General features: G+C 43.1%; 1 protein-coding gene across 1 annotated transcript in view; it reads right to left on the minus strand.

Moving 5' to 3' along the window:
* The window catches only part of RYR3 (ryanodine receptor 3), a 249,302-nt gene that overhangs the window by 122,732 nt on the left and 101,307 nt on the right, over positions 1 to 25,263 (minus strand). The window contains exons 18-34 of the mRNA XM_054400698.1: positions 24,985 to 25,226; positions 22,197 to 22,389; positions 18,904 to 19,120; positions 18,610 to 18,714; positions 16,989 to 17,092; positions 16,511 to 16,594; positions 14,283 to 14,442; positions 13,404 to 13,551; positions 11,007 to 11,212; positions 10,149 to 10,323; positions 8,257 to 8,465; positions 6,244 to 6,428; positions 4,751 to 4,787; positions 4,288 to 4,448; positions 3,645 to 3,810; positions 2,862 to 2,948; positions 1,668 to 1,894 (exon numbers count right to left, since the gene is read on the minus strand). Of these exons, the coding sequence (XP_054256673.1) occupies positions 1,668 to 1,894; positions 2,862 to 2,948; positions 3,645 to 3,810; positions 4,288 to 4,448; positions 4,751 to 4,787; positions 6,244 to 6,428; positions 8,257 to 8,465; positions 10,149 to 10,323; positions 11,007 to 11,212; positions 13,404 to 13,551; positions 14,283 to 14,442; positions 16,511 to 16,594; positions 16,989 to 17,092; positions 18,610 to 18,714; positions 18,904 to 19,120; positions 22,197 to 22,389; positions 24,985 to 25,226 (2,706 nt within the window). The remainder of the gene's footprint in view (positions 1 to 1,667; positions 1,895 to 2,861; positions 2,949 to 3,644; positions 3,811 to 4,287; positions 4,449 to 4,750; positions 4,788 to 6,243; positions 6,429 to 8,256; positions 8,466 to 10,148; positions 10,324 to 11,006; positions 11,213 to 13,403; positions 13,552 to 14,282; positions 14,443 to 16,510; positions 16,595 to 16,988; positions 17,093 to 18,609; positions 18,715 to 18,903; positions 19,121 to 22,196; positions 22,390 to 24,984; positions 25,227 to 25,263) is intronic.

A 25,263-nucleotide genomic window follows, 5' to 3' on the forward strand; every position in this document is an offset into this window, starting at 1 on the left:
CCAAGCTCATCCAGTCCAACCCTTGCCTCAGCACTGAAAGGTCACCACTAAACCATGTCCCTAAGCACCACAGCTGCTTGAAGACCTCCAGGGGTGGTGACTGCAGCACTGCCTTGGGCAGACCATTTCAATGGCTGAGAACCTTTTCAGTGAAGAAATATTTCCTAACACCCAGCCTGAATCTCCCCTGATGCAGCTTGGAACCATTTCCTCTGCTCCTATCACTTGCCACCATGGAAAAGAGGCTGCCCCCTCCTCACTCCAACCTCTCTTCAGGGAGCTGTAGAGAACAATGAGGTCTCCCTCAGCCTCCTCTTCTCCAGACTGAACACCCCCAGCTCCCTCAGCTGCTCCTCCCCAAACCAGGTCATAGAGCATTAAAATTTTGCATCTTGGTATTATCTACTTCCATGCCATTACTATCCTAGAGCAGATACCAGCAGACATTCTAAATGACTCCAGTGCAAACATTCTCCAAGGCAGCTTTAAACAATACCCAGAGATCAGCTGTGGTAGTTCTAGGCTGTACCTTGAAAATTTTCCACAGATCTTGAACAGAAAGTAGTAAAACGTAAATCAATTACCAACAGAAGGCAAAATAATGACAAGGTCTAAATAGTTCCACTGGTCTGACTACCAACAAAGCTAGTCTGTACAAACTGACTTTCTCTTTGTTGGCTTCCTTCACTCTGGCAGGTATTAGCCGCTGCGTCTGCTGGCTTTGCTGACCTTGAATGTGTTCTTCTTGTGGTTAAGTACTAACAAGCAACTCTCTACTCTTCTTTCTTTTTGTCCTGTCCTGTGTACAGCAGGGAGGGAAGGGAGCAGGAAGGGTGTGATGGTTTGAAACTGTCTCTTTAATTTTTCTTTGCAAAGTTCAAGCAGAGAAAGCGAAAGAGTGTAAATAAGTCACTATTGGGTGCAAGACAGCAAAACACTGATTGTTCTAAACACTTCCATTGGATAGATAGAAATGTTTAAGAACTATTACCCAAAACAAAGTGGGGCACTCCGCAGTCTGAAGTCGGGGCAGCTTGCTGGGCTGTCTGGCTGTTGTTTCTTCTTCTCTTCTGGCTGAAGATAACACACTGACCTTGGCGAGCTAAGTTAACTTTTGTGCTTTAGCTAACTCTGCTTTCTGCCAGGGAGTCTGGGGGGGAGGCCCCTGGGAGAGAGGCCCCTTGGGAAAGATCCCCTTTGGGGGGAAGCAAAGGGAGATTGGTTGTGCTGTTCTGTTGATTGTATATATTTGTGAATGTTGTGAATTTTGTATATTTGTACATATTCCTTGCATTTCATCATAGATTGTAGATTTTGCTTGTAAATACAGCTTTCATTTGCTTCCAGACTGAGCTATTGTTGGTGGGGGGGGGAATTTCAGCTCACACTGACACAAAGGGGAAGCTATTAGCAGCCCCCTGGTTTTGTCCAGCGGAGTTCTTGTGTTGTTTCCAACTTGTATATCTATGTAAATATTGTATGTTTTGTATATATGCATTGCATTCCCTCTTTCTAGGTTGTAGTTGTGCTTTTAAGCACAGCTTCATTTCCTTGCAACTGAGCTGGTCTGCCGATTTCATGTTGGGGGGAATTTTCAACCCACCACATCAGCTTTCCACACATTCTGCCCACATGAAGTCACTGTAGCTACTTCCAGCTGTACCTACCTGTTTTCCTCAGGGATGTGAAGAGCCATCATCTGCAGGGGCTCCAAGCACTGCACGACCCAGCCATGGCGCTCGCTGACGCGCTCAGTTTCCACTTTCAGGAAGCTGTTTGGCATCCTGCTCCACAGGACCGGGGTGATGGTTTGCACGTCAAGGCGAGGGGGACACTGAGGAACAGGATTTCTTTCCTCACTTTTGAAAATTGCTGCTGATAGAGGCATGGTGTTCTGGAACGAGGGAGTGCATGGAGATGACTGTTGTGACCTCTAACGCTGAATACAATTGCACAAGCAAGCTGAAGATTAAGCTAAAAACTCACATAAATGTCATTGCAATACACAAAGTCCCTTTAGAAAAGCCTCCGGGTATGGCAGTTTTAGGCTGATATCTGGGAAATTTTTCCACAGATTGAGTAGAAAGTGGTAGAATGTAAATAAATTACCATTGGGTGCAAAACAAAAATAATGATGAGGTCTAAAGAATCCCATTGGCCTGATAACTAACATAAACTTAGTTGGATACACTAACTTTGGATCTTTTCAGTTGCTTCACTCTAGCACATACCAGCTGGTGCTGCTGCTAGCTTGCTGACCTTGGCTGCATTCTTCTTGTGGCTAAGTACTAACAAACTACTCTCTGCTTTTCTCCTCTTTCTTTTTCCCTTGTCTGCGACAGGGAGAGGGAGAAGCTGTTGGTAACCCCCTGTTTTTGTCCAGTGGGGTCCTTGTGTTGTTTATAAATTGTAAATACCTGTAAATATTGTATATTTTGTACATATTCACTGCATTTCATATTTCTAGATTGTAGTTTTGCTTGTCAATACAGCCTCATTTGCTTCCATCTGAGCTGGTCTGGCAGTTTTATTTTGGGGGTAACTTCAACCCACCACATTCTTTAATTGGCTCCCAATGTGGGGTTTGAGCCTGCAACCCTGAGATAAAAGCCTCATACTCTACCCACCACACAAGGCTAAGGGTGTTCTCCCCAAATAACTTCAGTTTATTTTGACAAATGAAGTTTAGATTTCTTGAATAATTCACTTCACCATAATAATTACTTTTACAAAAGTAAATGCATAAATCAAATAGAAAGTTACACCTCGATTCAATCTTCCTAAACAAATGCAGCTAAGAAGGGCATTTCCCTGGAAGCAAACAGAACTAAAAGAACACCTTTACAGAAAACATTTTATACCTTTAATTTGCCAAGTTCAAACTGAACCAAATTAGTGCTTGTGGGCTGCACAAATGTCGCTGGAAAAAGCTTTGTGTTTGGTTCAACCTAGAAGAGAATAGAGATTAAAAAAAAATAAATTAAAGCATTTTAAAAGCAACAGGAATCTCCTCCCAGAACATCACAGAATCACAGAATGTTAGGGGTTGGAAGAGACCTTGAAAGATCATCCAGTCCAACCCCCCTGCCAGAGCAGCACCACCCAGCGCAGGTCACACAGGAACACATCCAGGTAGAGTTGGAAAGTCTGCAGAGAAGGAGACTCCACAACCTCTCTGGGTAGCCTGCTCTAGGGCTCTGGCACCCTCACAAAGAAATTAAAAAAAAAATTTCTTTCAGATGAGAAAAGAGCTCCAAAACAATAAAAGATGTAAAATAGTAAAAAATGACTGTACCTCAAATATCATTTTAATGTTATATTAATTTAAGTAACTATTGCCCTTATATGACAGAAAACCTTCAGTTGACAAAAAATGAGCACTGTAAATCCTGATCCTGAACCACAAAAACTGAGAGGTACAAAAGTATTTTTCTGACCATATCTAGCAAAGGTCTTTCCTCAGCATCTGAAACAACAGTAGGAAGTCAGGAAAATGTGGACTTGTGAAAGAGAGAGAGAAAAGGGAGAGTAAAACCAGAAAACCAAATGAAAGCCCATCAGTGTCACACAAATAGCGTTCAGGCAGATTTCTGAACAAGACAGAAGAGCCAAAGAAGCAGCTGATGAGCTCAGCCTGGTGATACCTGGTAACAAGTGCCCAGCTCTTTGCCATTGGCCGTGAAGGAGAGCATTCCAGTGGCCAGGTCTACAAAGCAGCCAATCTCCAGATCAACATTGCTGCGCCCTGACCTCTGGGAATTAGCAATCACATCTCCTCCCCACACCATGTAGCAATTGCTGCGCTTCACACTGCAAGGAAAGCAGGAAAACAAAGCACAGGTCACTCTGAGCTGGACTGAGTGCTTCCCAATGAAGCAACAGCAAATAGATCCCCAGACGTCAAAACAAACAATTCTATTATCCACACTGACCCAATATGGATGCTGAAGAATCACAGCACATTAGGGGTTGGAAGGGACCTGGAAACATCATCCAGTCCAACCCCCCTGCCAGGGCAGGATCACCTAGAGTAGCTCACACAGGAATGAGTGCAGGTGGGTCAAGAAGCATCACAAACCCCTCTTTTAAACAGAACATTAATGATGAATAGACTCACTTCATACCTTTGTATATATAAAGCAGCACAGAGCAGTCCTACTCTATAAGCAATTATCTTACTCATTTAAATTAATGGTTAAAATACCTTCGAGCTTCTGAATAATTCACTTTTGAACAACAGTTTTTAAAGCACTTGAATCTTTTAATAAGTGACAAATGAAACCATACCTCTCATGAACCCTGCCTCTCTCATCACCTAACGTCACTGTCACTGTGCAGTTTTTGTTTAGGTCGAAATTCTCACTGTAAAAGTGATAGTCTGGGGTTACCCAGCCAACCCAGACACAGGAGGGGTCTTGGCCAGCAAAGATCCGCAGGGAATAAAAATACTGAAAAGAGGAAAAGAAAAATATTAGTAATAGGAATCTAAATTATGTTATAAAGGAATAGTTAAATAGTGATTAACAAAACCTCCTTTACAGCAGACTTCATCAAAATTCAACAGTAATCCACATTATCTTCAGTAATTTCCAATGCTCATAAATGAAAAAAAAATCCAACTAGTGAGGATAATGCCTCAGGTCACACAACTCTGGCCATTACCAGAGCAAATCATTAAAAGGGCTTTCAACAGATCCATTTCTAATGAAATCTACCTCAAAATAGCAAGTATTTCATAGCATTTACTTACTGTAGTAGAAGGAGCAGCGATTTCTTGGCTGTGCTTTCTAAAGGTAAAGGAACAACAGTAAATTAGTTTGTTGCTTTAAAAAATAGTAAAAAAGAGTACTCATTATTAAGCTAAGTGCACTCAGAAGCTGCCTCATGCTTACTGGTTCCTGAATATGCAGGAGGAAATTAAGTATGCAGAGACAGTACAGGACACAAACACACAGCTAAAATAATTGATTGCAGTTAAGGCAGCAAAGAGACACATTTACAGCAATTAACTAAAGATGAGGGCAGTGCTGGAAAGTGCTGAACTCAGTGGTACCTTGTATCTTTAAAATTCTGCCCCACAGTCTTTTTTACTTTGCAGGGATTAGTAAATTTTCCCACAGCAATGAGCTGTTTTTACAATAATATAGATCAGCACTAATCCACTGGGCAAAAGAGCCTGAGCTGCTTTTATAGCCCAGCAGAAAATGCTTTGCAAATCCAAATGACTTGGAAGGAATGCAGCTGCTTAGGAATGAATAACTAAAAACTTTGTGATGCACCTTTCCAGAAACCTCTTCAGTCATAGAATCCTAGAATGGCTCAGGTTGGAAGAGACCTCAGAGCTCATCTGCTCCAACCTCCCCACCATGCCCAGGGACACCTCTCAGCTAGACTCAGCTGCTCAAGGCCTCATCCAGCCTGGCCTTCAACACCCCCAGGGAGGAGGCAGCCACAGCCTCCCTGGGCAGCCTGTGCCAGAGTCTCAGCACCCTCCTACTGAAGAACTTCTTCCTCAGCTCCACTCTAACCCTGCTCTGCCTCAGCTTCAAACCATTCCCCCTTGGCCTGTCTCTGGACACCCTGATGAGAAGTCCCTCTGCAGCCTTCCTGCAGGATCCCTTCAGCTATTGGCAGGCAGCTCTGAGGTCCCCCTGGAGTCTTCTCTTCTCCAGGCTGAACACCCCCAGCTCCCTCAGCCTGTCCTCACAGCAGAGCTGCTCCAGCCCTTGCATCATCTTTGTGGCCTCCTCTGGACTCTCTCCAGCAGCTCTGTGTCCTTCTCCTGCTGGGGACACCAGAGCTGGAGGCAGGATTGGAGGTGAGGTCTGAGCAGAGCAGAGCCAAGGGGCAGAATCCCCTCTCCTGCCCTGCTGCCCACACTCCTCTGGCTGCAGCCCAGCACACAGCTGCCTGCTGGGCTGCATGAGGGCACTGCTGGCTCCTGGGGAGCTGCTCAGCACCCAACACTCCCAAGTCTCTTTCTCCAGAGCTGCTCTCAACCCACTCTGCACCCAGCCTGGATTTGTGTCCTCTCTTATCTGGACAGAGCACCCTGCAGCAGAGTTCTGTGATAGACTTCCTCCAAGCACCAAGAACAAATAAACCTCAGTACCAGCATCCCATGCCAGCTAGGCACTCAGTGCAAGAGCCAGCCCGAGCCAAGCGTGAGCTTACAAGGACACAGCCCATCAGAACACCTTACAGTGAAACTGAGAGCATGAAAGAACTAAACCCAAGGCTAACCGTTTCTGGTAGGGATCAGATGAGGCATTTTCCACCCCCACACTGAAGCTGAATGATGAGTGGAACTCAATGGGCATGCTCAGCCGACAGTATATCATGTCTGAATTGCTGTTCTGTGTGCCAAAGGTTTTGTGAGTCACTTTTAACCGAGGAGGACTCTCAATGGTTCCATCAATCCTCCAGATCTGAGCACAGAAATGATAAGAAACAATTTTAAAACAGTACTGTTCCAAGGAAACCACAGAAAACCTGCATTCAGTAGCTAGAAGATGAGATTGAAACATTCAACAGTCAGAAGATGAGACTGAAAGAGTGAACTGAACACTTTTTAAATTAATTCATTTTGGAACTATGCAACTCTCTTCCCTGAATGGGAATCTAGCCTGAAGAGCAAGGAAAGCAAGAGATTCAATATAGCCTGACTGCTGTAAATACTTTCAAGTTGCTCCATACAGCATTTCAAAATAAATGAATGAATAAATGATATAAATAATGAAATTCTGTTACATTCATTCACTTTGAGTGCACAAGTCACTGAAAAATTGCTTTGCAAGAACCAGTCGTTTTCATCCACAGTGAGGGGAAATAAATATCAATTAGACTCCTTCAGATGGTCATTATGGACTCTGAGCTATTTTCCCTTGTGCTGAAAACTCAGTGATAAAACATCTCAAAACCTTTGAAGGCAGGAATACACAATCACAGAATGTCAGGGGTTGGAAGGGACCTCCAGAGATCATCAGGTCCATCCTCCCTGCCAGAGCAGGATCACATAGGGCAGGACACACAGGGACACATCCAGTAGGAAATGATCCTGATAAACTGAAGAAAATATTCAGTTGGAATTCAGTAAAGTGTGTTTTGTTTAAGGAGGAAATGTTCAAACCCAAGAATAATAAGCTACGCAACTAAATTGAAGTAAATGGCCTAAGGCTTATAGTAAAAAAGCTGAATTCAAAGGTATCATTGTGTAATATATTAATATGGAATACTTCCTACAAAGCATAGGACATATTGTTCTGCTCTAGAGTAGATCATGTAGGGAGCTGCCAAATTTGTATCACTGCTGCATGAAGGAAAGAGATTTCACTCTGTGACTCCACAGGTACACTTAAATAACTTCCAGTTAGAGGACTAAACCAGTCCCTGGGTAGCTCACAGTTAAATCACAGAAAACATCCAGTTGGAAGAGACCTCCAAGCTCACCCAGTCCAACTTTGGCTCAGCACTGAAGGGTCAACACTAAACCATGGCCCTAAGCACCAGGTCCACATTGCATTACTTCAAGTGATTCTGACTTCAGTTGAGTGATTTAGCCTGGAGAAGAGGAGGCTCAGGGGAGACCTCATTGCTGTCTACAACTACCTGAAGGGAGGTTGCAGCCAGCCTGGTCTCTTCTTCCAGGCAACCAGCAGCAGAACAAGAGGACACAGTCTCCAGCTGTGCAGGGGACCTTTAGGCTTGATCTTCGAATGAAGTTCTTCACAGACAGAGAGATTGCTCATTGGAATGGGCTGCCCAGGGAGGGAGGTGGTGGGGTCAGCATCCCTGGAGGTGTTTAAGAAGGGACTGGATGAGGCACTTAGTGCCATGGTCTGGTTGATGAGTTAGGGTTGGGTGATCAGTTGGACTTGATGATCTTGGAGGTCTCTTTCAACCTGGTTGATTCTGTGATTTTCAGATATTGAAGAAAAATACATAGTTACAAAAAAGAAGACCACAAATGTAAGATCACTTAGAAGCATTTCTAAGAATTCACAACTGCTGTGTTTCAAGTAGCTCATCACAACTACACAGAGCAGTGAGCCACGGAACAGAGCAGATAGGAGCATCCATCTGAATGTGCAATAAATGAAGCTGGAGATCGACAAGATCCTCTGGAATTATCTAAGAGCGACTTGAGAGATTTCTATGACAAACTACCTGCTGACAGTAAGTCTTAGTGAGGGTTTAATGCCTCAGCTGACTAAGTAAACAGCAGGTGAGCAGGCGCTGCCCAGCATGGAACCTTACTGCGATGTGAGGATGGTTCTTTGGCACGTTGACAAAGGTCGGCAAGCGTTTGCTAAACCACATAGCGACATCTCGGTTCATGTTGACGGCAAAGGGTTCAAATCCTTCTTGAAGGCCACACATTGTATAAAACTTGAAGGTACTGGCATCCATCCCCAGGTTCATGCGACCAATCTGAGACAGGCCCAGGGCACAGATCGGAACAAAACCTACGGGAACGACAGGACAGCGACAACAAAGCCAGCGGTCACTTATTTCGGGAGCGCCAGCAGTCTGGTTCAGATCCATCTAAGAGGAAATCAGCTCTAGCCCCTGCACATTGGTTATGCACATGAAGTGACAACAGTAGCAAAGCCTTAAAGCCACCTTCAGCACTGATGTCTAAGGACACCATAATTGCTCCCACCCCCCCGAGGATTTAGGCAATGAGTGGGCATCACGCACACTAGCCCGTTTCTTTAAACACTCCTTCAGCTTAACGATTGTTATTAGTAAGCAGCAGATTTGTGTCAAAGCCAGGCAAAAAATGGCAAGTCAAGAGGCAGTTTAGTGGACAATCAGATTTGAAAACACAAGCTTTGTCAAGTCATTTATTGGAAGCAAAACTTGCCCTCATATGATGAGTTGGACAGAGGAAGACAGCCTTGGCTGGATCAAAGCTAGTAACAAACATTAGCTGTGCTCTCTGAGGGCGCTGAAGTCTCAAAGGGGACTTTTGAGACAAGGTTCAGGTATCTCAATGCACTGTCATCAGCAGCTATAAATTTGTTGCCAGCCTTTACCCCTCCATCACTCATGATGGACAAATGCACATTTATTTAGTGCTGGCATGTTTTATGACTGAACCTTTGGTCTCTGTGTATCTGTAGCAAAGGGTGCATCTCCATCTCTCAAGAAAGAGAATTTGCAGTAACTTCAGGAGAAAGCCAACAGTTCAATGTCTAAGGGAAACATTTTCTCTCCTACACTTCAATTCTAAGCCTTCAGAAAAGCATTCTTCAGGTGGTCCCTCATGCTCTGTTGTTAGAAAAACTGTATCAATGGTCAGACCCAAAAAGGACAGTGAGGAATCACAAAGTCCTCTGGCAACTACTAACAGACATGAAGCTGCTACTGGTTGGAAGAGATATTCCTCCAAAGAAAATGTCAGCTAAAGAATAAAACAAAGCTGCTTGAAAATATTCCCTGCCTCATTCAATACAGTCACATAGACACTGCAGTTCAAAAAACCAAAGCCCCAAAACAAAAGAGGAGAAATGCAGAGAAGCTATGCATAGGACAGAGAAGAAGGAAAAAAACAAACAAAAAAAGGCCAAAATGAGACTCAATTTGTGTTGTAAAGATTTGTCTCCCACCACATGGCACTCATTTAGTTCTTCATAGACAAGCCCATTGTACATGGAAATTGTAGTGAGCTAACCAGTGATGACTTTTTCAGCTTCTGGGAAATTCTTAATGCTGGAGTTCAGTCCTGTGAGTAAGCCTTTGTAATGCTCAAGAAAAAATTACCCACCCTGATTACTAGACTACTACTTGTAGTTAAAGAAAAAAAGAAAAAAAAAGAAAAAAAAAAAGAAAATCAATGTGTGCCAGAGAAGTGCTCTTACAATCAATTTCCATGAAGCTATACATAGCACAGTTGGCAGGCTGACATCAGTGAAATATGATTTCTCAGCTTACTGAGCCATTCACAGGATCACTATGGTTGGAAAAGACCTTTAAGATCATTAAGGCCAACCCACTGTGGTTGGAAAAGACCTTTAAGAACATTAAGTCCAAATATTATCTAACACCTCTGCACCATACCCTCGAGCACCGTAGCTACACAGCTGGCAAAGAAATGATGACAAAGCAGCTTTGCTGGTATTGTAACAACAAAAAAAGAAAATTACCACTTTCTACTCCAAAGTCAGCAAATGCAAGTTCTGAACCTTTACTGGTTATAAGCAGCTCTCCATTCAGAGTAAAGATAATTGATTTGTCATCCAAGTTTATCATACAACCAACCACATCTCCTGGATGCCAGCTTCGTCCGAAGAATCCACTGCCTTGGTGCCAACGCTGGCCCTAAACAACAAAAGGAAGAAAATAAACACTCAGGCTAAAATCAAACCCAAACAACAATATAAAATAAAGTAAAACAAACAAACAGTTCACCTTCCAGGATCAAAAAGTAATTCGCAATAGGACTGATCATGGCTTTCAGGTAATTAATTCCATTATTATCTTAGTTTTTTGACACAGAGAAACTAAAGCACCCTAACTTCGGTCATAAGCAAACAGCAATGTAGACACTGGGTGATAACCACTGGTCACTGAATTCCACTTCTCACATGCATCCTTATGGTCTTTTAGGAGTCAAGTTTGGGAAGAAAAAATGTAGAGAAAGCAGAAAAGACAGAAAAGGGAAACTGGGACTGTGCTTCTCTTTCCAGACACCGTAAAAACTTTGTTTTATTTGTGTACAACAGAGCAAAAGTGAATGCTGTATTTTGTTTATGCTCACAACAGCCTTGACTCACTTTGGTACATCACGAGAAGATAGATACAAAGCAACACATCTTTGTTAGCAGAATTTCAGTGACCAGAACCAAAAAAGCAGACATTATCCAACATGAAACAGAGCTCAGAGCTCTCTCTGTACAAATAAAAAATATGGCAGTAGTTGATCTGGAGTATAGAGAGGAAAACTACCCTGTGGTTCTCTGCCTCACCCATTCATAGGTTGAAAAAGAGAAACATGTACTGACTTTGCTTCCTTCAAATACAAATGCTTGGTCATCACTTCCCAACTCAATGTCAGGTCGACAGCCTGGCCTGGCCCAGCCGACACGCATATCTCCACCTGTCACAGCTTCAAATTCAAAGTACCATTTTCCACACTTCACTGCATAAGACTGTTCTACTCTGAAAAATCTTATCTTGTCAATGCTGACTTTTTCCACTGTTTGGACAGCTGTGAAAGAAGCAGAGAACAAAAAAAAAACCAACAAATAAATCTTCACAGAATCACAGAATCAACCAGGTTGGAAGAGACCTCCAAGATCATCAAGTCCAACTGATCACCCAACCCTAACTCATCAACCAGACCATGGCACTAAGTGCCTCATCCAGTCCCTTCTTAAACACCTCCAGGGATGCTGACCCCACCACCTCCCTCCCTGGGCAGCCCATTCCAATTACCAATCTCTCTGTCTGTGAAGAACTTCTTTCTAAGATCAGCCTAAACTTCCCCCTGGTGCAGCTTGAGACTGTGTCCTCTTGTTCTGCTGCTAGTTGCCTGGGAGAAGAGACCAACCCCCACCTGGCTGCAACCTCCCTTCAGGTAGTTGTAGACAGCAGTGAGGTCTCCCCCAAGCCTCCTCTTCCCCAAGCTAAACACCCCCAGCTCCCTCAGCCCCTCCTCACAGGGCTGTGCTCCAGACCCCTCCCCAGCTTTGTTGCCCTTCTCTGGATATGTTCCAGCATCTCAATATCTTTCTTAAATTGAGAGGCCTAGAACTGGACACAGGACTCAAGGTGTGGCTTAACCAGTGCTGAGTACAGGGCAGAATGATTTCTATAATTAGATGAAACCAGAAATGCCATTGCTTTTCATCTGCCTCTAAACCCAGCCATTATCTACCATGGTGTGTTTAGCAGCCTTCAGGAGGAGCAATAATCAGCATACAGAGGCTAGCACATTGTAATGCCATACAGGATTCAATGTTTAGAACCAGAATATTTCAAAGTATCCCTCAGTGCAGAGCCTCAAGCACAAAACTGACTACAGGAAACCTCACAAGTGACAGATTGCTCCCTGCAATCCAACCCAATTCAACAGTGCAGCACTGCACTGCAACAATGCAGCACTGCAATGCAACAAAAGCCTTCCCTGCACAACATTTTTTTAAAAGATTAATCAAATAACTTTTAATTCAGTGTGGATTCTTTTGTGGAAAAAAGTTATAGTGTAGCGGAAGTATAAAGAAAAAATTCTAAATAAATTTCTGTTCCTGATTTCAATTTTAAAAAAAGAATTAATTATTGAACTTGCTGCACTTCTCTGAGTGGTTCTTAAGAACTGAGTTTCACCTGAAGTAGTCAAACCTAATTGATTTGCCAAGTAAAATAAATCCTTTCAAATTAACTCTGCATCATTTTCTTTCTTGCATTATTTCCATACAAAATTCACTATGTCCACTCACACTCCAGATTCTCCTCAATCAAAAAATCCTGTAAAGTATCACAGGATCATGGAATGTCAGGGGCTGGAAGGGACCGCCAGAGATCATTGAGTCCAAACCCCCATAGAATTATTTTATCATGGAGTACAACCAATCTTTCAAAATCTGAGTAATATACAAGTAATGTGTCCTGGGGGCCAAGAAGGCCAATGGGGTCCTGGAGGGCATTCAGAGGAGTGTGTGCAGCAGAGCCAGGGGGGTCCTCCTTCCCCTCTACTCTGCCCTGCTGAGACCTCACCTGGAATATTGCATCCAGTTCTGGGCTGCCCAGTTCAGGAGGGACAGGGATCTGCTAGAGAGAGTCCAAGGGAGGGCTCCAAGGATGCTGAAGGGACTGGAGCAGTGCCTGGGGAGGAGAGGCTGAGAGCCCTGGGGCTGGTTAGTGTGGAGAGGAGAAGGCTGAGAGGGATCTGGTCAATGTCTATCAATAGCTGAGGGCTGGGGGTCAGGAAGGGACAGGGACAGGCTCTGCTCAGTTGTGCCTGTGATAGGACAAGGAGCAATGGATAGAAACTCCAGCACAGGAGGTTCCACCTCAACATGAGGAGGAACTTCTTGACTGTGAGGGTCCCAGAGCACTGGAACAGGCTGCCCAGAGAGGTTGTGGAGTCTCCTTCTCTGGAGCCTTTCCAGTCCTGTCTGGATGTGTTCCTGTGTGACCTGTGCTGGATTCTCTGGTCCTGCCCTGGCAGGGGGTTGGACTCAATCACCTCCAGAGGTTCCTTCCAGCCCCTAACATCCTCTGATCCTGTGATGTACAAATTCTATTTGCACCCTGCATTAAAGTCTACTGCAAACCCACCCCATCACTAAGCCAGATGTTAGGACATTCATGTGATGCTTTCCCTGTCTGTTTCAGTGCTTTATGCTCTTTTCCCAGCAGTGAGGGCAAAGTCCACAATTCCTATTGCAGGTCCATACCTATCTCTTGGTCAGGTGGCTCAATGCTGTACCCATAGCCTGCAAATGTCCTGACAGCCTCCCTCAGGCTGTCTCTGTTGGATTTTTTGGTGCGTTCATCTAGCAGTGCATATGGCACCAGGCGAGGGTTCCGCTTGTTCTTCAGGTCCTAACGGGATGGGCAAGAAGAAGAAAACTCTTTGAAATATCACAAAGACCTTCTATAATGAAATAATGCCAACATTACAAGAGAGAAACAATGTGATGAGGAACAGTTCTAGGAACGTGAGCCCAGTGGATAGTAACCCTCAAGAGGGGAATGAACGAGAAGTATGGAAACATACCCTCATGCACCCTGCAGCTCCAACCCTGCAGCTCTGACAATCCATCAGATTTGCATGGGCCAGGCTTCTTCTCCTGCTCCACACCCTCTCCAACTATTCCAGACATGACATTCAGTATTCATCCACTTATTTAACACTCCCAAATGATGTTCTAGAAAACAAAATCTCATCTTCTTCACAGGATCACAGAATTGTCAGGGTTGGAAGTGACTTCAAGGCTCATCCAGTTCCAAGCCCCCTGCCATGGGCAGGGACACCTCACACTACAGCAGGTTGCTCACAGCCACCTCCAGCCTGGCTGCAAAAACCTCCAGGGATGAGGCTTCCACCACCTCCCTGGGCAACCTGTGTCAGTCTCTTACCACCCTAACTTCTTCCTAAGGTCTAATCTAAATCTCCCCTCCTCTAGGTTGGATCCATACCCCCAGTCCTATCATTACCCCACATCCTAAAAAGTCCCTCCCCAGCTTTCCTGTAGCCCCCTTCAGACACTGGAAGGCCACAATAAGGTCTCCTCCCCCTCACATGTTCCCAATGGATCTAAAGATGTCCTTACCTGCTGAATGCCATAGGTCCATCCTTGCTTTATTCTGTCTTTTGCCCAGACATTGTGTGCGTTTTCTGCCAGTTTGTCAACTAGAAATTCTTGAGCAGGTAACAATTTCACTTCAGAAAGGTCAAGAGGGGCAGGTTTATACCCATTTGACATCATGTAACTGTAAGCCAACAAGGGAAAACAGAGAGCCAAGGTACTTCACTGCTCTATGTGGTGTTCATAGGGTGAAGGTCAGGTACTCTCTCCACTGGCCAGTCTCCTCCATTCCCTGCATTGCATTTATCACTGACTACAATAAAAACTCTGTTCAAGCACAGAGACTCATTTTCCACCTACCTGCACCCTATCTAATGAAATGTGACCCAGATCTGTGCATCCCTAAACAGCTGCTCTGACAACACCCAAATAGTTCCTAAATGAATACTATTTTCTGTTACTTTAAGCATGGTCACTTTTCACACAGCAGCCTGTAAAGATTGTTAGCATTTTTCCAGCAGGAGAATACATTTTAACCATTGTTCTTCCCACTTCTTCATTCAAGTTGAGTTCAGTAGTTCCAGCTAGTGAGCTTAGTAGTTCTCTGGTAGTAGACACTACCCTCTCCCACCCTTCCACACAGAGAAAGGCTGCTCTGCTGTTTTAGACATAGGCAGACTTCCTCTTGCCCAGATCAGATGATTTCTGTTAGAATAATTCATGCAGAAAAGAATCACAGTCATAGAATTGTTTTGGTGGGAAGAGACCCCTCAGATCACCAAGTTGAGTCATTCACCCAAGCCCTCCCAGGTCACCAGTACACCACATCCCTGACCACCACACCTACACATCTTTTAAACCCCTCCAGGGATGGGGACTCCATCACCCTACTGGGCAGCCTAGGTCAGTGCTTGACAAACCTTTCTAACATTTTTCCTAATATCCCACCTAAATCTCCACTGCTGCAACTTGACACTACTTCCTCTGGTCACAAACTAAGTTTTGTTCTGTTATTGAAGAAAACAGTATCAAAACAGCATTATGACAGACTGCCTGCAGTATGTACCTTGAGAGAGGTTCCTTTTCCCTTTGTTTTTTTAACTAATGGCACCAACTGGGTGAAGATCAGCATCTACCACAGCACAGAATTATTTCTTTTACTGCTCTCTTTAAATTTGTTTCTCATAGATAAAGCTGTTCAAGGAGAGAAGACATCTTGTGGGTTGATAAACTGATGTTAAATGGCAAGTGTCCAAATCACTGTTTCTGTATTCAAGCTTTGCTGTTGGGCTGGGCTTTAATCTGTCCCAGGAGGGCTACAAAATCACTACAGTCAAGGCCACAACACAGATGTAATCCTTGATTAATCTTTGGGCTGATTACTATTGATGACTTAAAGATGACTAAATAAAAAAGATCAACTATTTTAGCTCTGACTTCTACAGTTTACAAAAAATAATTACAAGCAAAAAAACCTGATTACATTTTATGCAAAAATCTACATATGTCTATTTCCTAGATAGTTTTTAAATCTTATTTAAAGAAATGCATTAATAAGATCTCTAAAAATGTCTTGGGGAGGGGAAAATAGGAGATGGGAGGGGAATGGAGGGGAATGGAAGGGAAGGGAGGGGAGGTGCAAATCAAAACAGGAGTTATAGGTAAAATCATAAGAGGCATAGAATGGTTTGGATTGGAAGGGACCTCCAAAAAGTCATCCAGTCCAACCCCCCTGCAGTCAGCAGGGACATCCTCCTCCAGATCAGGTTGCTCACAGCCATGTCCAGCCTGACCTTGGGTATCTCCAGGGATGGGACCTCAGCCACTGCCCTGGGCAACCTGTTGCAGTGTTCCAACAGCCTTCTGGTGCAGAACTTGTTCCTCACATCCAATTGAATCTGCCTTTAAAGTGGTATAGTCCAGTTTACCATCATGTACATTCACTGTTCTTTGCTATATGACAGCAAAGCACTGAAACATTGCTCCTGACTTCAGAGCATCCATTCCAAAATCAAGTAAGAGAGATCTCTTCACATGTGGTCTAAGCATGTGACTATCTGTGTGTCTGTGAATCACACCACAAGGTGAAGTAATGCAGCAGTGACAGTCAGCTGTCAGCACAAGCACAGCAGCAGATGCTCTGTAAATCCATGCTGGGTGTGGGGCTCACAGCAAATGTTTAGTCAATGCCTTCTGTTTAATGAGCATCCTGTAGCTACAACTCCTAGTGACAGTTATCATGGGGTACCTACTTTTTAGGAAGTTTGACTTTTTTAAGATCTTCCTCAGCTGCTGGATGAGCATGAACAATGTGGCATCCAAGGGCCAAAAGGGTCCTGCCAACAGAAACAGAACAGCAGAGTGGAACAGACCATGACAGTGTTCACCCATTTGGTACATTGCTTTTGGGGTTAGTATAAATACACAGAGCTAATGAAACTGAAAAAAAAAACCCAAAACAATCCAGGAAAGTCATTCAATTGAATGAAATACTTTAACTTACCAAAAGCAATAAATAAAACATTCAGAGTCTAGCAAGTTACAAAGCTGTGGCTTTGTTACTCCATCAACAGGATTGATTTGGTGTTGAACTTTTAGCTCTGCAGAGCCAAGATTTTTCTAAACCACTCTGAAAGTGTTCCTGCAATGTTTTTGTATCTTACAACAGCACGAAGTGCTTGAAGAACAATTTTTTAAAACCCACTCTATTTAAATGTAATTAAAGCTCACTTGAGGGTTTCAGTTGACATCTGTAGATTGTAATTCTTCTCCGTCTCAGGTAATTTGGAGAACTCCACAAGACAAGGATGGTGCCTTTTGTTATCATCCCGTATCTGCAACAAAGCAGCAAAGAGTATTGAGAGCAGACGCAAGCTAGAAGCAGAGTCAAAAATCAGTTAATTCCTTGCAGTCATGAGGGCATTGTGAACAACAGCATTTCTCTCTGCTCAGTGAAGTTACTCAGCATTAGTGAAATGAACTTTTTCATTATTGATTTACAATACACACTCTAAGTACTTCTCCGTAAGCCATGAGGTCAGACAAAACAGAGCTGTTTCATGGGTTCTACATAAATACACAAGAAAGCAAACCTGGAAACTCAGTGAACATTTCTGCTGAATGCCTGAGCAATATATGCTGCACAGAGCACCATCTGATCTACTGCACACAATCTGAGTCACAATCTTACAGCTATCACTTGGTTCTCCTCCCCCTCTCCTCTGTCCTGCTGAGGCTGCATCTGGAATATTATGTCCAGTTCTGGGCCCCTCAGTCCACGAAGGACCTCAGGGAACTGCTTGAAAGAATCCAGTCCAGAGCCACAATAATGATGAAGGCAGTGGAGAGACTGAGGAAGCTGAGGGCTCTTGTAGCTTGGAGAGGAGGAGCCTGAGGGGAGACCTCATTCATGTTTACAAAGATGTAAAGGGTGAGTGCCAAGGCAAGAGGAGAAGACCTTCTTCTGGCCTTCCAATATCTGAAGGGGGCTACAAGAAAGCTGGGGAGGGACTTTTTAGGCTGTTGGGTAGTGCTAGGACTGGGGGCAATGGATCCATGCTAGAGGAGAGGAGGTTTAGATTAGGAAGAACTTCCCCATGAGGGTGGTGGGAGACTGACACAGGTTGCCCAGGGAGGTGGTGGAAGCCTCATCCCTGGAGGTTTTTGCAGCCAGGCTGGATGTGGCTGTGAGCAACCTGCTGTAGTGTGAGGTGTCCCTGCCCATGGCAGGGGGGTTGGAACTGGATGAGCCTTGAGGTTCCCTTCCAACCCTGATGATTCTATGAAACACATTTAAAACTGCAGTTCTGCTTTCATTTGCCATCATTCTGACTCAAGGTTGTGTTTGTCTTTACTACACCATCCAGTTTGCATTGTAGAAAGCCCACTGAATCTCCACCACTATAGACCAGAGAAAGTATTCCTCTGCTAACTTTAGATTTCATGTTAAGAAATCTCTAATTACTCACAAGAGAGAGAAGAGGAACACATGGGACATGTACCTAGGAAAACTCTATGATTTTATGATCGGTTTGATCCCCAACACGAGAGTAACCAAAGAGTTAACTGAGGGTTGCTCACACTCATATGATTCCCATGTTTCTCCATTACCATCCTTGTTCCAATGGTGAATTACTTCTAGTGCTAAAACGTGTCCATTATTTATATTCCACACTTGTCTGCTAGTCACCATGTGACATCATTGTCCCCTGCCAGCTTGCACGTTTACTTGTTGTTAGCAATGTACAGACCACCACTAAGTATTCCTTTCAACTTTCAAGTCCAGGTTTTTCTGGCAGCAGAATTAACCTAATACAGGTGACTGCACCCAGCCAGGTCATTCAAAACATACCTTGCCATATGTCCATCCCAGTTCTATTTTATTCATTCCCCACAGTTCATGAATATTTTCTGCTAGTTTGTCCCTGATCTTTTCAAGATGAAAGGGAAGAGCAATCTGAGAAAAGAGCACAGGAATTCCACACGTAAGCAGAGGTTGCAGTTACCACACTTTGCAGATCCATGATCATCTTGTTCAGTTAAATGATGAATTGCTAAGAAAGAGGCAAACTAGCTTAGGTTTGGTTTTTTTTTTTTCCATACTGTGAATTTTAGTTACAATCCCATTAATTCACATTTAACCTACCTGACTGGTATCTATTGGACAAGGGATAAAGGAAGCTTGGGAAAGAAACTGTGTTGTACCCAGCAAATCCCTCACTCCTTCAGAATCTCTCTTGTATTCTTTAACTGGTTCCAGCTTCATCTTCTCTTTTGGAAGCAATGCTTCATAGCAGGGAGCATAGCCAGCAGGAGGGAGAAATTTAAACTCTCCATGACGTCCACCCAGTAAGAAACGAACTCTGTGCAACAGTCAGTGAAGAAAAGATACTCTTCAATAGTCAGCACACACTAATATTATCAATATATCACATTTCTTTGAGTAGCAGTTACAAAAATGCAGGTAGAGTTCATGCTCTGGTCAACACCAAGCTTTCCTACTGTAGATGCTATCAATAACACCATCACTCACCCTCTATTATTTCCAAATGTGTCCTTGCCCAAGCAAAATTCATTGTTCAGATCAGCAGTGTATTAAACAAAACCCCAAAGGTTTCTTCCTTACAATCAGATGGTTGTAAGCTGTGAAGTATTTGATGCATTATAATGATTTTGAAACATGAACCTAATTTCAGTTGGACTGTTACCCTGAAAGGTAGGGACAAAGAGTTTGGTGGGAAACATTTGCTCACTTTTATCATACCAAGGCATTGCCAACTGCTCTCAGAACTGAAGAAGCAACTTTGCTTCTGAAGAGCAAGATGGAAGGCTGGATGTGAAGAAGGGAAAACCAAAATGAATTGGAATCTGTTAAACTGTTTTATGCTTGATAAATAAAGGGAAGATATGCACCGGGTAGGTACTGAAGTAGTGGATTCCCCTACACTGGTTAGATTTAAGGCTCAGCTGAGGGTGCTGAGCCATCTCATTTCAACTCCACTATCACCTAGATAGGTTGGACCAGATGATCCTTGGGGTCCCTTCCAATCTGGCACTCTTCTGTAAAAAAAAACATCCCCCAGGGACTACTTATCCCTGTTGAAAGTTTTACAGTTACTGAGTGCATTCATGCAAGCAGTTGGCATATGAACAAAACCCAAATCACCATGAACAAAACATAAATCAAGTCAACACAATTACATCAAAAGCTACAAGTGGGAATGAGTTTCAGAAGCATTAACTAGGACACCTAATAAACTCCTAAAGTTTTCTGTTTCTTCTCTGGTCTGCACGTTTTACATCAATTTAAATGTCTACCAGGAACAACAACAAAGAAAAGAATGTATCCAACTTCACACTTTGCTCCTCATGTAGGAAAAGCTCTAGAGGTGAACAACCACAGAAAGTTGTCAGGGTTGGAAGGGACCTAACAGATTATCCAGCAACTGTTTTATGCCTAGGAAATAGCCCACACCTTTGTTATGATGGGTGACCAGAGGAAGCCTTTATCACAACTTTTTACTTAGGTCTAGTATCTCTGGAAGGGTATCAGATGAATCTATTTCATTGACAGTAAACAGACATTAATAATATAAAAAGAGGAGAAAAATGAAGCATATGAGTTTGCTCAAACAGGATGTACATAGCCACAAGTCACTTGTGGAAAAATAAAGGATAAACGGGGAGAAAATGCCTACAGTAAAAAAAAATATCAGTGTGGGTGAGCAGGTGCTGACAAGGGCTTAGAGAGAAAAGCCTGATGATGGAATGAGGAAGCAGACCCAGTGTAAGGAACCAAGAAGTCACAAAAGCAAATAAACCACAACAGAAGCAGGAACATGAGAGTTTGTGCCCAGTGTTGAACACTCTCCTCCTGGAACCAGGACTGCCATGTAGTAACACTCCTCTGATGTTAACAGACACAGAAAATGACAAATAACCTGCTGCTGCCAACTGCTGCTACTGAGTACAAGGGAAAAGGCTCTCACAAATTCAACAACCATCAAATGAGAATGAAGGAAAAAATAATTACATCAGTTTAGGTAGATTTCTTGCAGAAAAAGAGTAATTAACACTTTCAAAAGCTCTTATACTAATGCAGGTACATAGTAGGGTCACTGCCAGAGAATAGATGAACATTGAATTATTAAAGTCTGCAGAGGGACTTTTCATGAGGGTGTCCAGAGACAGGCCAAGGGGGAATGGTTTGAAGCTGAGGCAGAGCAGGGTTAGACTTTGGAGTAGGTTTCCCAGGCAGGCTGTGGCTGCCTCCTCCCTGGGGGTGTTGAAGGCCAGACTGGATGAGGCCTTGAGCAGCTGAGTCTAGCTGAGAGGTGTCCCTGGGCATGGTGGGGAGGTTGGAGCAGATGAGCTCTGAGGTCCCTTCCAGCCTGAGCCATTCTATGAAAAATGACCACGTGCAGGAGTCACTGTCCTTTCACCAGTAGCCAGCCTTTTGCAGAGTTTCACTCCTCCCCAACATCTGACTCTGCTCCTGATTCTCTCTGCCCAGTCTGGTATCTTGCCCATTAGCACTTTTGCAATGAGAATTTTTTTTCATAACTAACTCATATTTTATATGGAAATGATACTCAGCCTAGAAAAGTCAGGAAAAGCTCAGCCTCACTGAAGAATTCTCCTTAATTATCTTCATATCTTTCCTTCCCTAAGCCTGTGGCCTGTCAATAGCTACAGCAATAAAGATGACCTGAAGAGAACATGTTCTAGCAGCAGTGCAAGAGGCAGGCTTTTGTTGTTGTGTCATCTTTGTGCTGTGAACACAGCTACTTCAGCCACTTTAGGAGACTGACTTTTAGAGATTTGCTGAATGAGTTAAAGATAAAATAATAATAGAAACTTGAAAATGCTAAGTTCAAATCTCAGGTGTTTTAGCTACAAAACAGGTAAGAAATGGGGAACATGAGCTTCTCCTCACCCCTTTGTGCTTCCTGCTGTGAGCATAGTATCAGTTTCTATGATCACTTAATTTTTTTTTAATTCCTACTGAGAAAGCCAGTGAGCATTTTAATTAGTGTCACATGTGCCTCTGATGTGCTTTATCCTCACTGATAATTGGAATGAGACAAAATTAATTTTCCCTAAGCCAGCGAATAGCCACATAAAAGAAGAAACTTCAGACACTGGCTTGGTCAAACTGCTAACAGGCTCCCATTTCACCCTTAAGTGAAATCATCATCTAACAAATCAGCACCTTCCTGCCTCCCTCTCAGCTGCTGGTTGGGCAGAACCAAGGCAACAAACCAAAACAAATTATACACAAATTTGAATAATACTTTGTGCAACAAGAAAACAACCTCAAAGGGAAGCTGTACTCACTGGACACCTGCTGATAAGCTTGCAACAGGGAAGAAGAACCTGAATAATATTTTGTGTGACAAGACAGCAGAGAAAACAAAATGAAAGTGAAGTTGTACTTACTTCACACCTGCTGATAAGCTCACAACAGGGAAGAAGAACCCTTCTGTGCTGAAGTTCTCAAACATCCCCTGCACAGGCTGTCCGTTAATGCGGAATGAAATGCTCGGGACCCCTAAGTCCAAGCAGCAGCTCACCACATCATCAGATGCTAATAAATGCTGATTGACAGATGCTACAGCTCTGGGTACTCGACCTAGGATAAAAAGTATTCAGTAATAAGAAGCTTTAAGCAGATTCTCACAGGTTTAAGCATGAAATGATTTCCTCTGAAGCAGCATCAGGTTTTGTGTTTGCAGTCACAAAGACATGATCTTGCCTTCATCTGTCCCCACAGCAGTTCTGCTTTTAGAGGCAGAGAGGGGATCAACATTCTTCAAACTGCTGTGTGGCAGAAAAGTTCACAAACTGAACAAATCACCTGTGGCCTCTGACGCTGTTTGCAAAGCAGCTGAAATCAGGAAGTTCACACTGTAGCCCAAGGCACTGTTAGCCCTCTTCATAGAGCTAGCACTGATACATCCAGGGCTGCTTCTCTTTAGCTCTTTATGAAATACCAGATTCACTTATCTGTGAAGATTCAGTGGTAAGACACTGAAACTGGATCCCCAAAGAAGTTGTGAATACCTCATCACTACAAGTGTTCACGGCTACCTTTGGACAGGGCTCTGAGCATGCTCGTGTGGTTGAAGATGTCCCTGCTCATGGCAGTGAGGTTGGAATTAAATGATCTCTAACAGACTCTTTTTAAACCATTATATGGTTCTATAAATCTACTGGAGCTGTGATTGTGACCAGTGCCCAGGTTTGCAGTGGCATAATGATACACGAGTTATCAAAAAAAGGGATCGGGAATTTAATGGGCCAGGTTACAGCCACACACTAAACAGGGGGAGCTTCATTTTTCCTACCTGGGAAGGGAGGGAACCTTACCACCATTCATTGGACTCAGTAATTATAATAACAATTAATTAGAGATATCTGAAGAAATCTAAATATACACATTTACAAATAACTGCAGTTGGTATAGAAATATATTTTGAGCCAAGGATTATCTCTTCAGAATTCCTTTCAAAACAATTCCCTTGAATGCACTGTACCTTAACTCTAAATCAAGTCTAATTAAGCAGTGAAGCACTGTGCTTGGAACTTCTTAAGAACAAGTCAACTGTCAGTACTCTGAATCTTCCCTTACTGCAGGAGATGATGAGCTGTAACAGACTTTCCAGCACTGTATTTCTGAGGGTCAGTTAATGTTTAATTGTATATTAATGATTTATTCATCCATTTAGAATGGTTATGCTACAGATGTCTCCCAGCCTACTCCCCCAAATCATTCATTTCTCTCATTTCATAATTGTTCAGGAACTGAACATTTTTTTTTCTGAGGAAAAAATAAAATTGGAAGTGTGCACACAGAGAGACATTTTATGTACAAAATCCTACGCTAGAATAATGCTAATGAAACTGAAAAGCCAAGCACACCCAAAGGAGGAAATGTTAGGATGAAGGCATAACCCTAAAGGCAGCATCTCTGTGGATGCTGTGGCTACAACACTTCATTGCATGGCCACACACTGTGATTTCCTGAGCAATTAAATAGTACTTCACCCCATAGGGCACTTCAAGGTACTAAGAAATAGAGAAAAAGGAATGATCTTTCTTGAAGAGCAGGCAGTAAACAAAGCACAAGTCACAAACAGAACCAATTAGGAGATAACCACCATTAGTACAACGTGTGCAAGAGAGATCTGGAAGGACAAAGAACATGCTGCTGCCTCACTAAAGGCTGCACACACAAGGGCTGAAATTGTTCTTTTTCTTTTCCTGCCAAACTTCTAAATGCTCATGGATGGCTGCAGACTCTAGAAAGAGAGCTGTTGGATTAAGGCAGATCTATGGAGTGTGCTAATGCTGATATTTTTCCTAAGTTTTTGGAAGGAATTTTAAAAGCCTTTTCACAGGAAACAGAAAGCTAAACTCCTGATTTAGCAAACTCTTACAAAATATCCTTTAAAATAAAATTCCCAACTCAACATTGGAACATTTCAAAGAGGTGGCTAAGCCTAGTTTAGAAAATAAGAGGAAAAAAATATTTATTCAAACAGCATAGAAGCTACAGTTTGATAATGCACCACAGAAATTTTTTTATGCCCTTCAAACACCTGAAGTTGGTAACAGTGCAGCAATTCTTATTTCTGACTGAGAAAAATGGTCTTCTCTCAAAGTATTTATCAACATTTCAATTCAATGGATTAAATTTATCAGACACAAGGTTAATAATGTCTTTTTTTTTTCCCCAACTGTAGATCCAAAGTGAAAAAATAATGGAAACAGAGATCCATACACAATGAATTTGTCTGAGATCAATAGAGCCATTCACTTTCAAACACACATAATCAAGTCAGTATTGATCTAGATGAAGAAAATGCCATTTTTGGATCAAAATCATGAAAACAGAAGGATCCTAAAAGCATAACTGATATAATTCAATACTGACTTTCAAGCGCCATCTGGATGTGTTCCTGTGCAACCTGTCTTGGATTCTATGGTCCTGCTCTGGCAGGGGGGCTGGACTCAAAGATCTCCAGAGAAATCTTCCAACCCCTAACATCCTCTGATCCTTCAATCCCGTGATCCTGTGACTAACTCTCAGACAAAAAGCCTGGTCTGAACTTGTGAACAACTTGTTGGTATGCTGGAATTCTGCCTGTAGCTCACTACAAACCAGCAAGCTATGTATGGACAGGTTCTGAATGCAAGGATAACTGGAAGTAAACAAAGTACTCACCAGACCACAGATGAAGGCCATCAAAACCATAAGAGTACAGGTCATCACCAACACCATTGCCTCCCCATCCTTCTCCACCTCCAGGGTAGGGGGCATAGCCTGAAGTGGATGCCCACCCAACTCGCAAATGGGTTGGCTCTGCCGTCAGGAAGGGATCAACCTGATCGATTATTAACTCGAAGTACCACTTCTTGTACTGTGCAGAACCCTCAGCAACACCCAGAAAGATGTTTGGCCTTATGCTAGGAAACAAAATGCAAGGCAGTCAGCGCCAACACC

This window comes from Indicator indicator, chromosome 4 (assembly GCF_027791375.1).
Source record: "Indicator indicator isolate 239-I01 chromosome 4, UM_Iind_1.1, whole genome shotgun sequence".
In the NCBI taxonomy this organism is placed as follows: Eukaryota; Metazoa; Chordata; class Aves; order Piciformes; family Indicatoridae; genus Indicator; species Indicator indicator.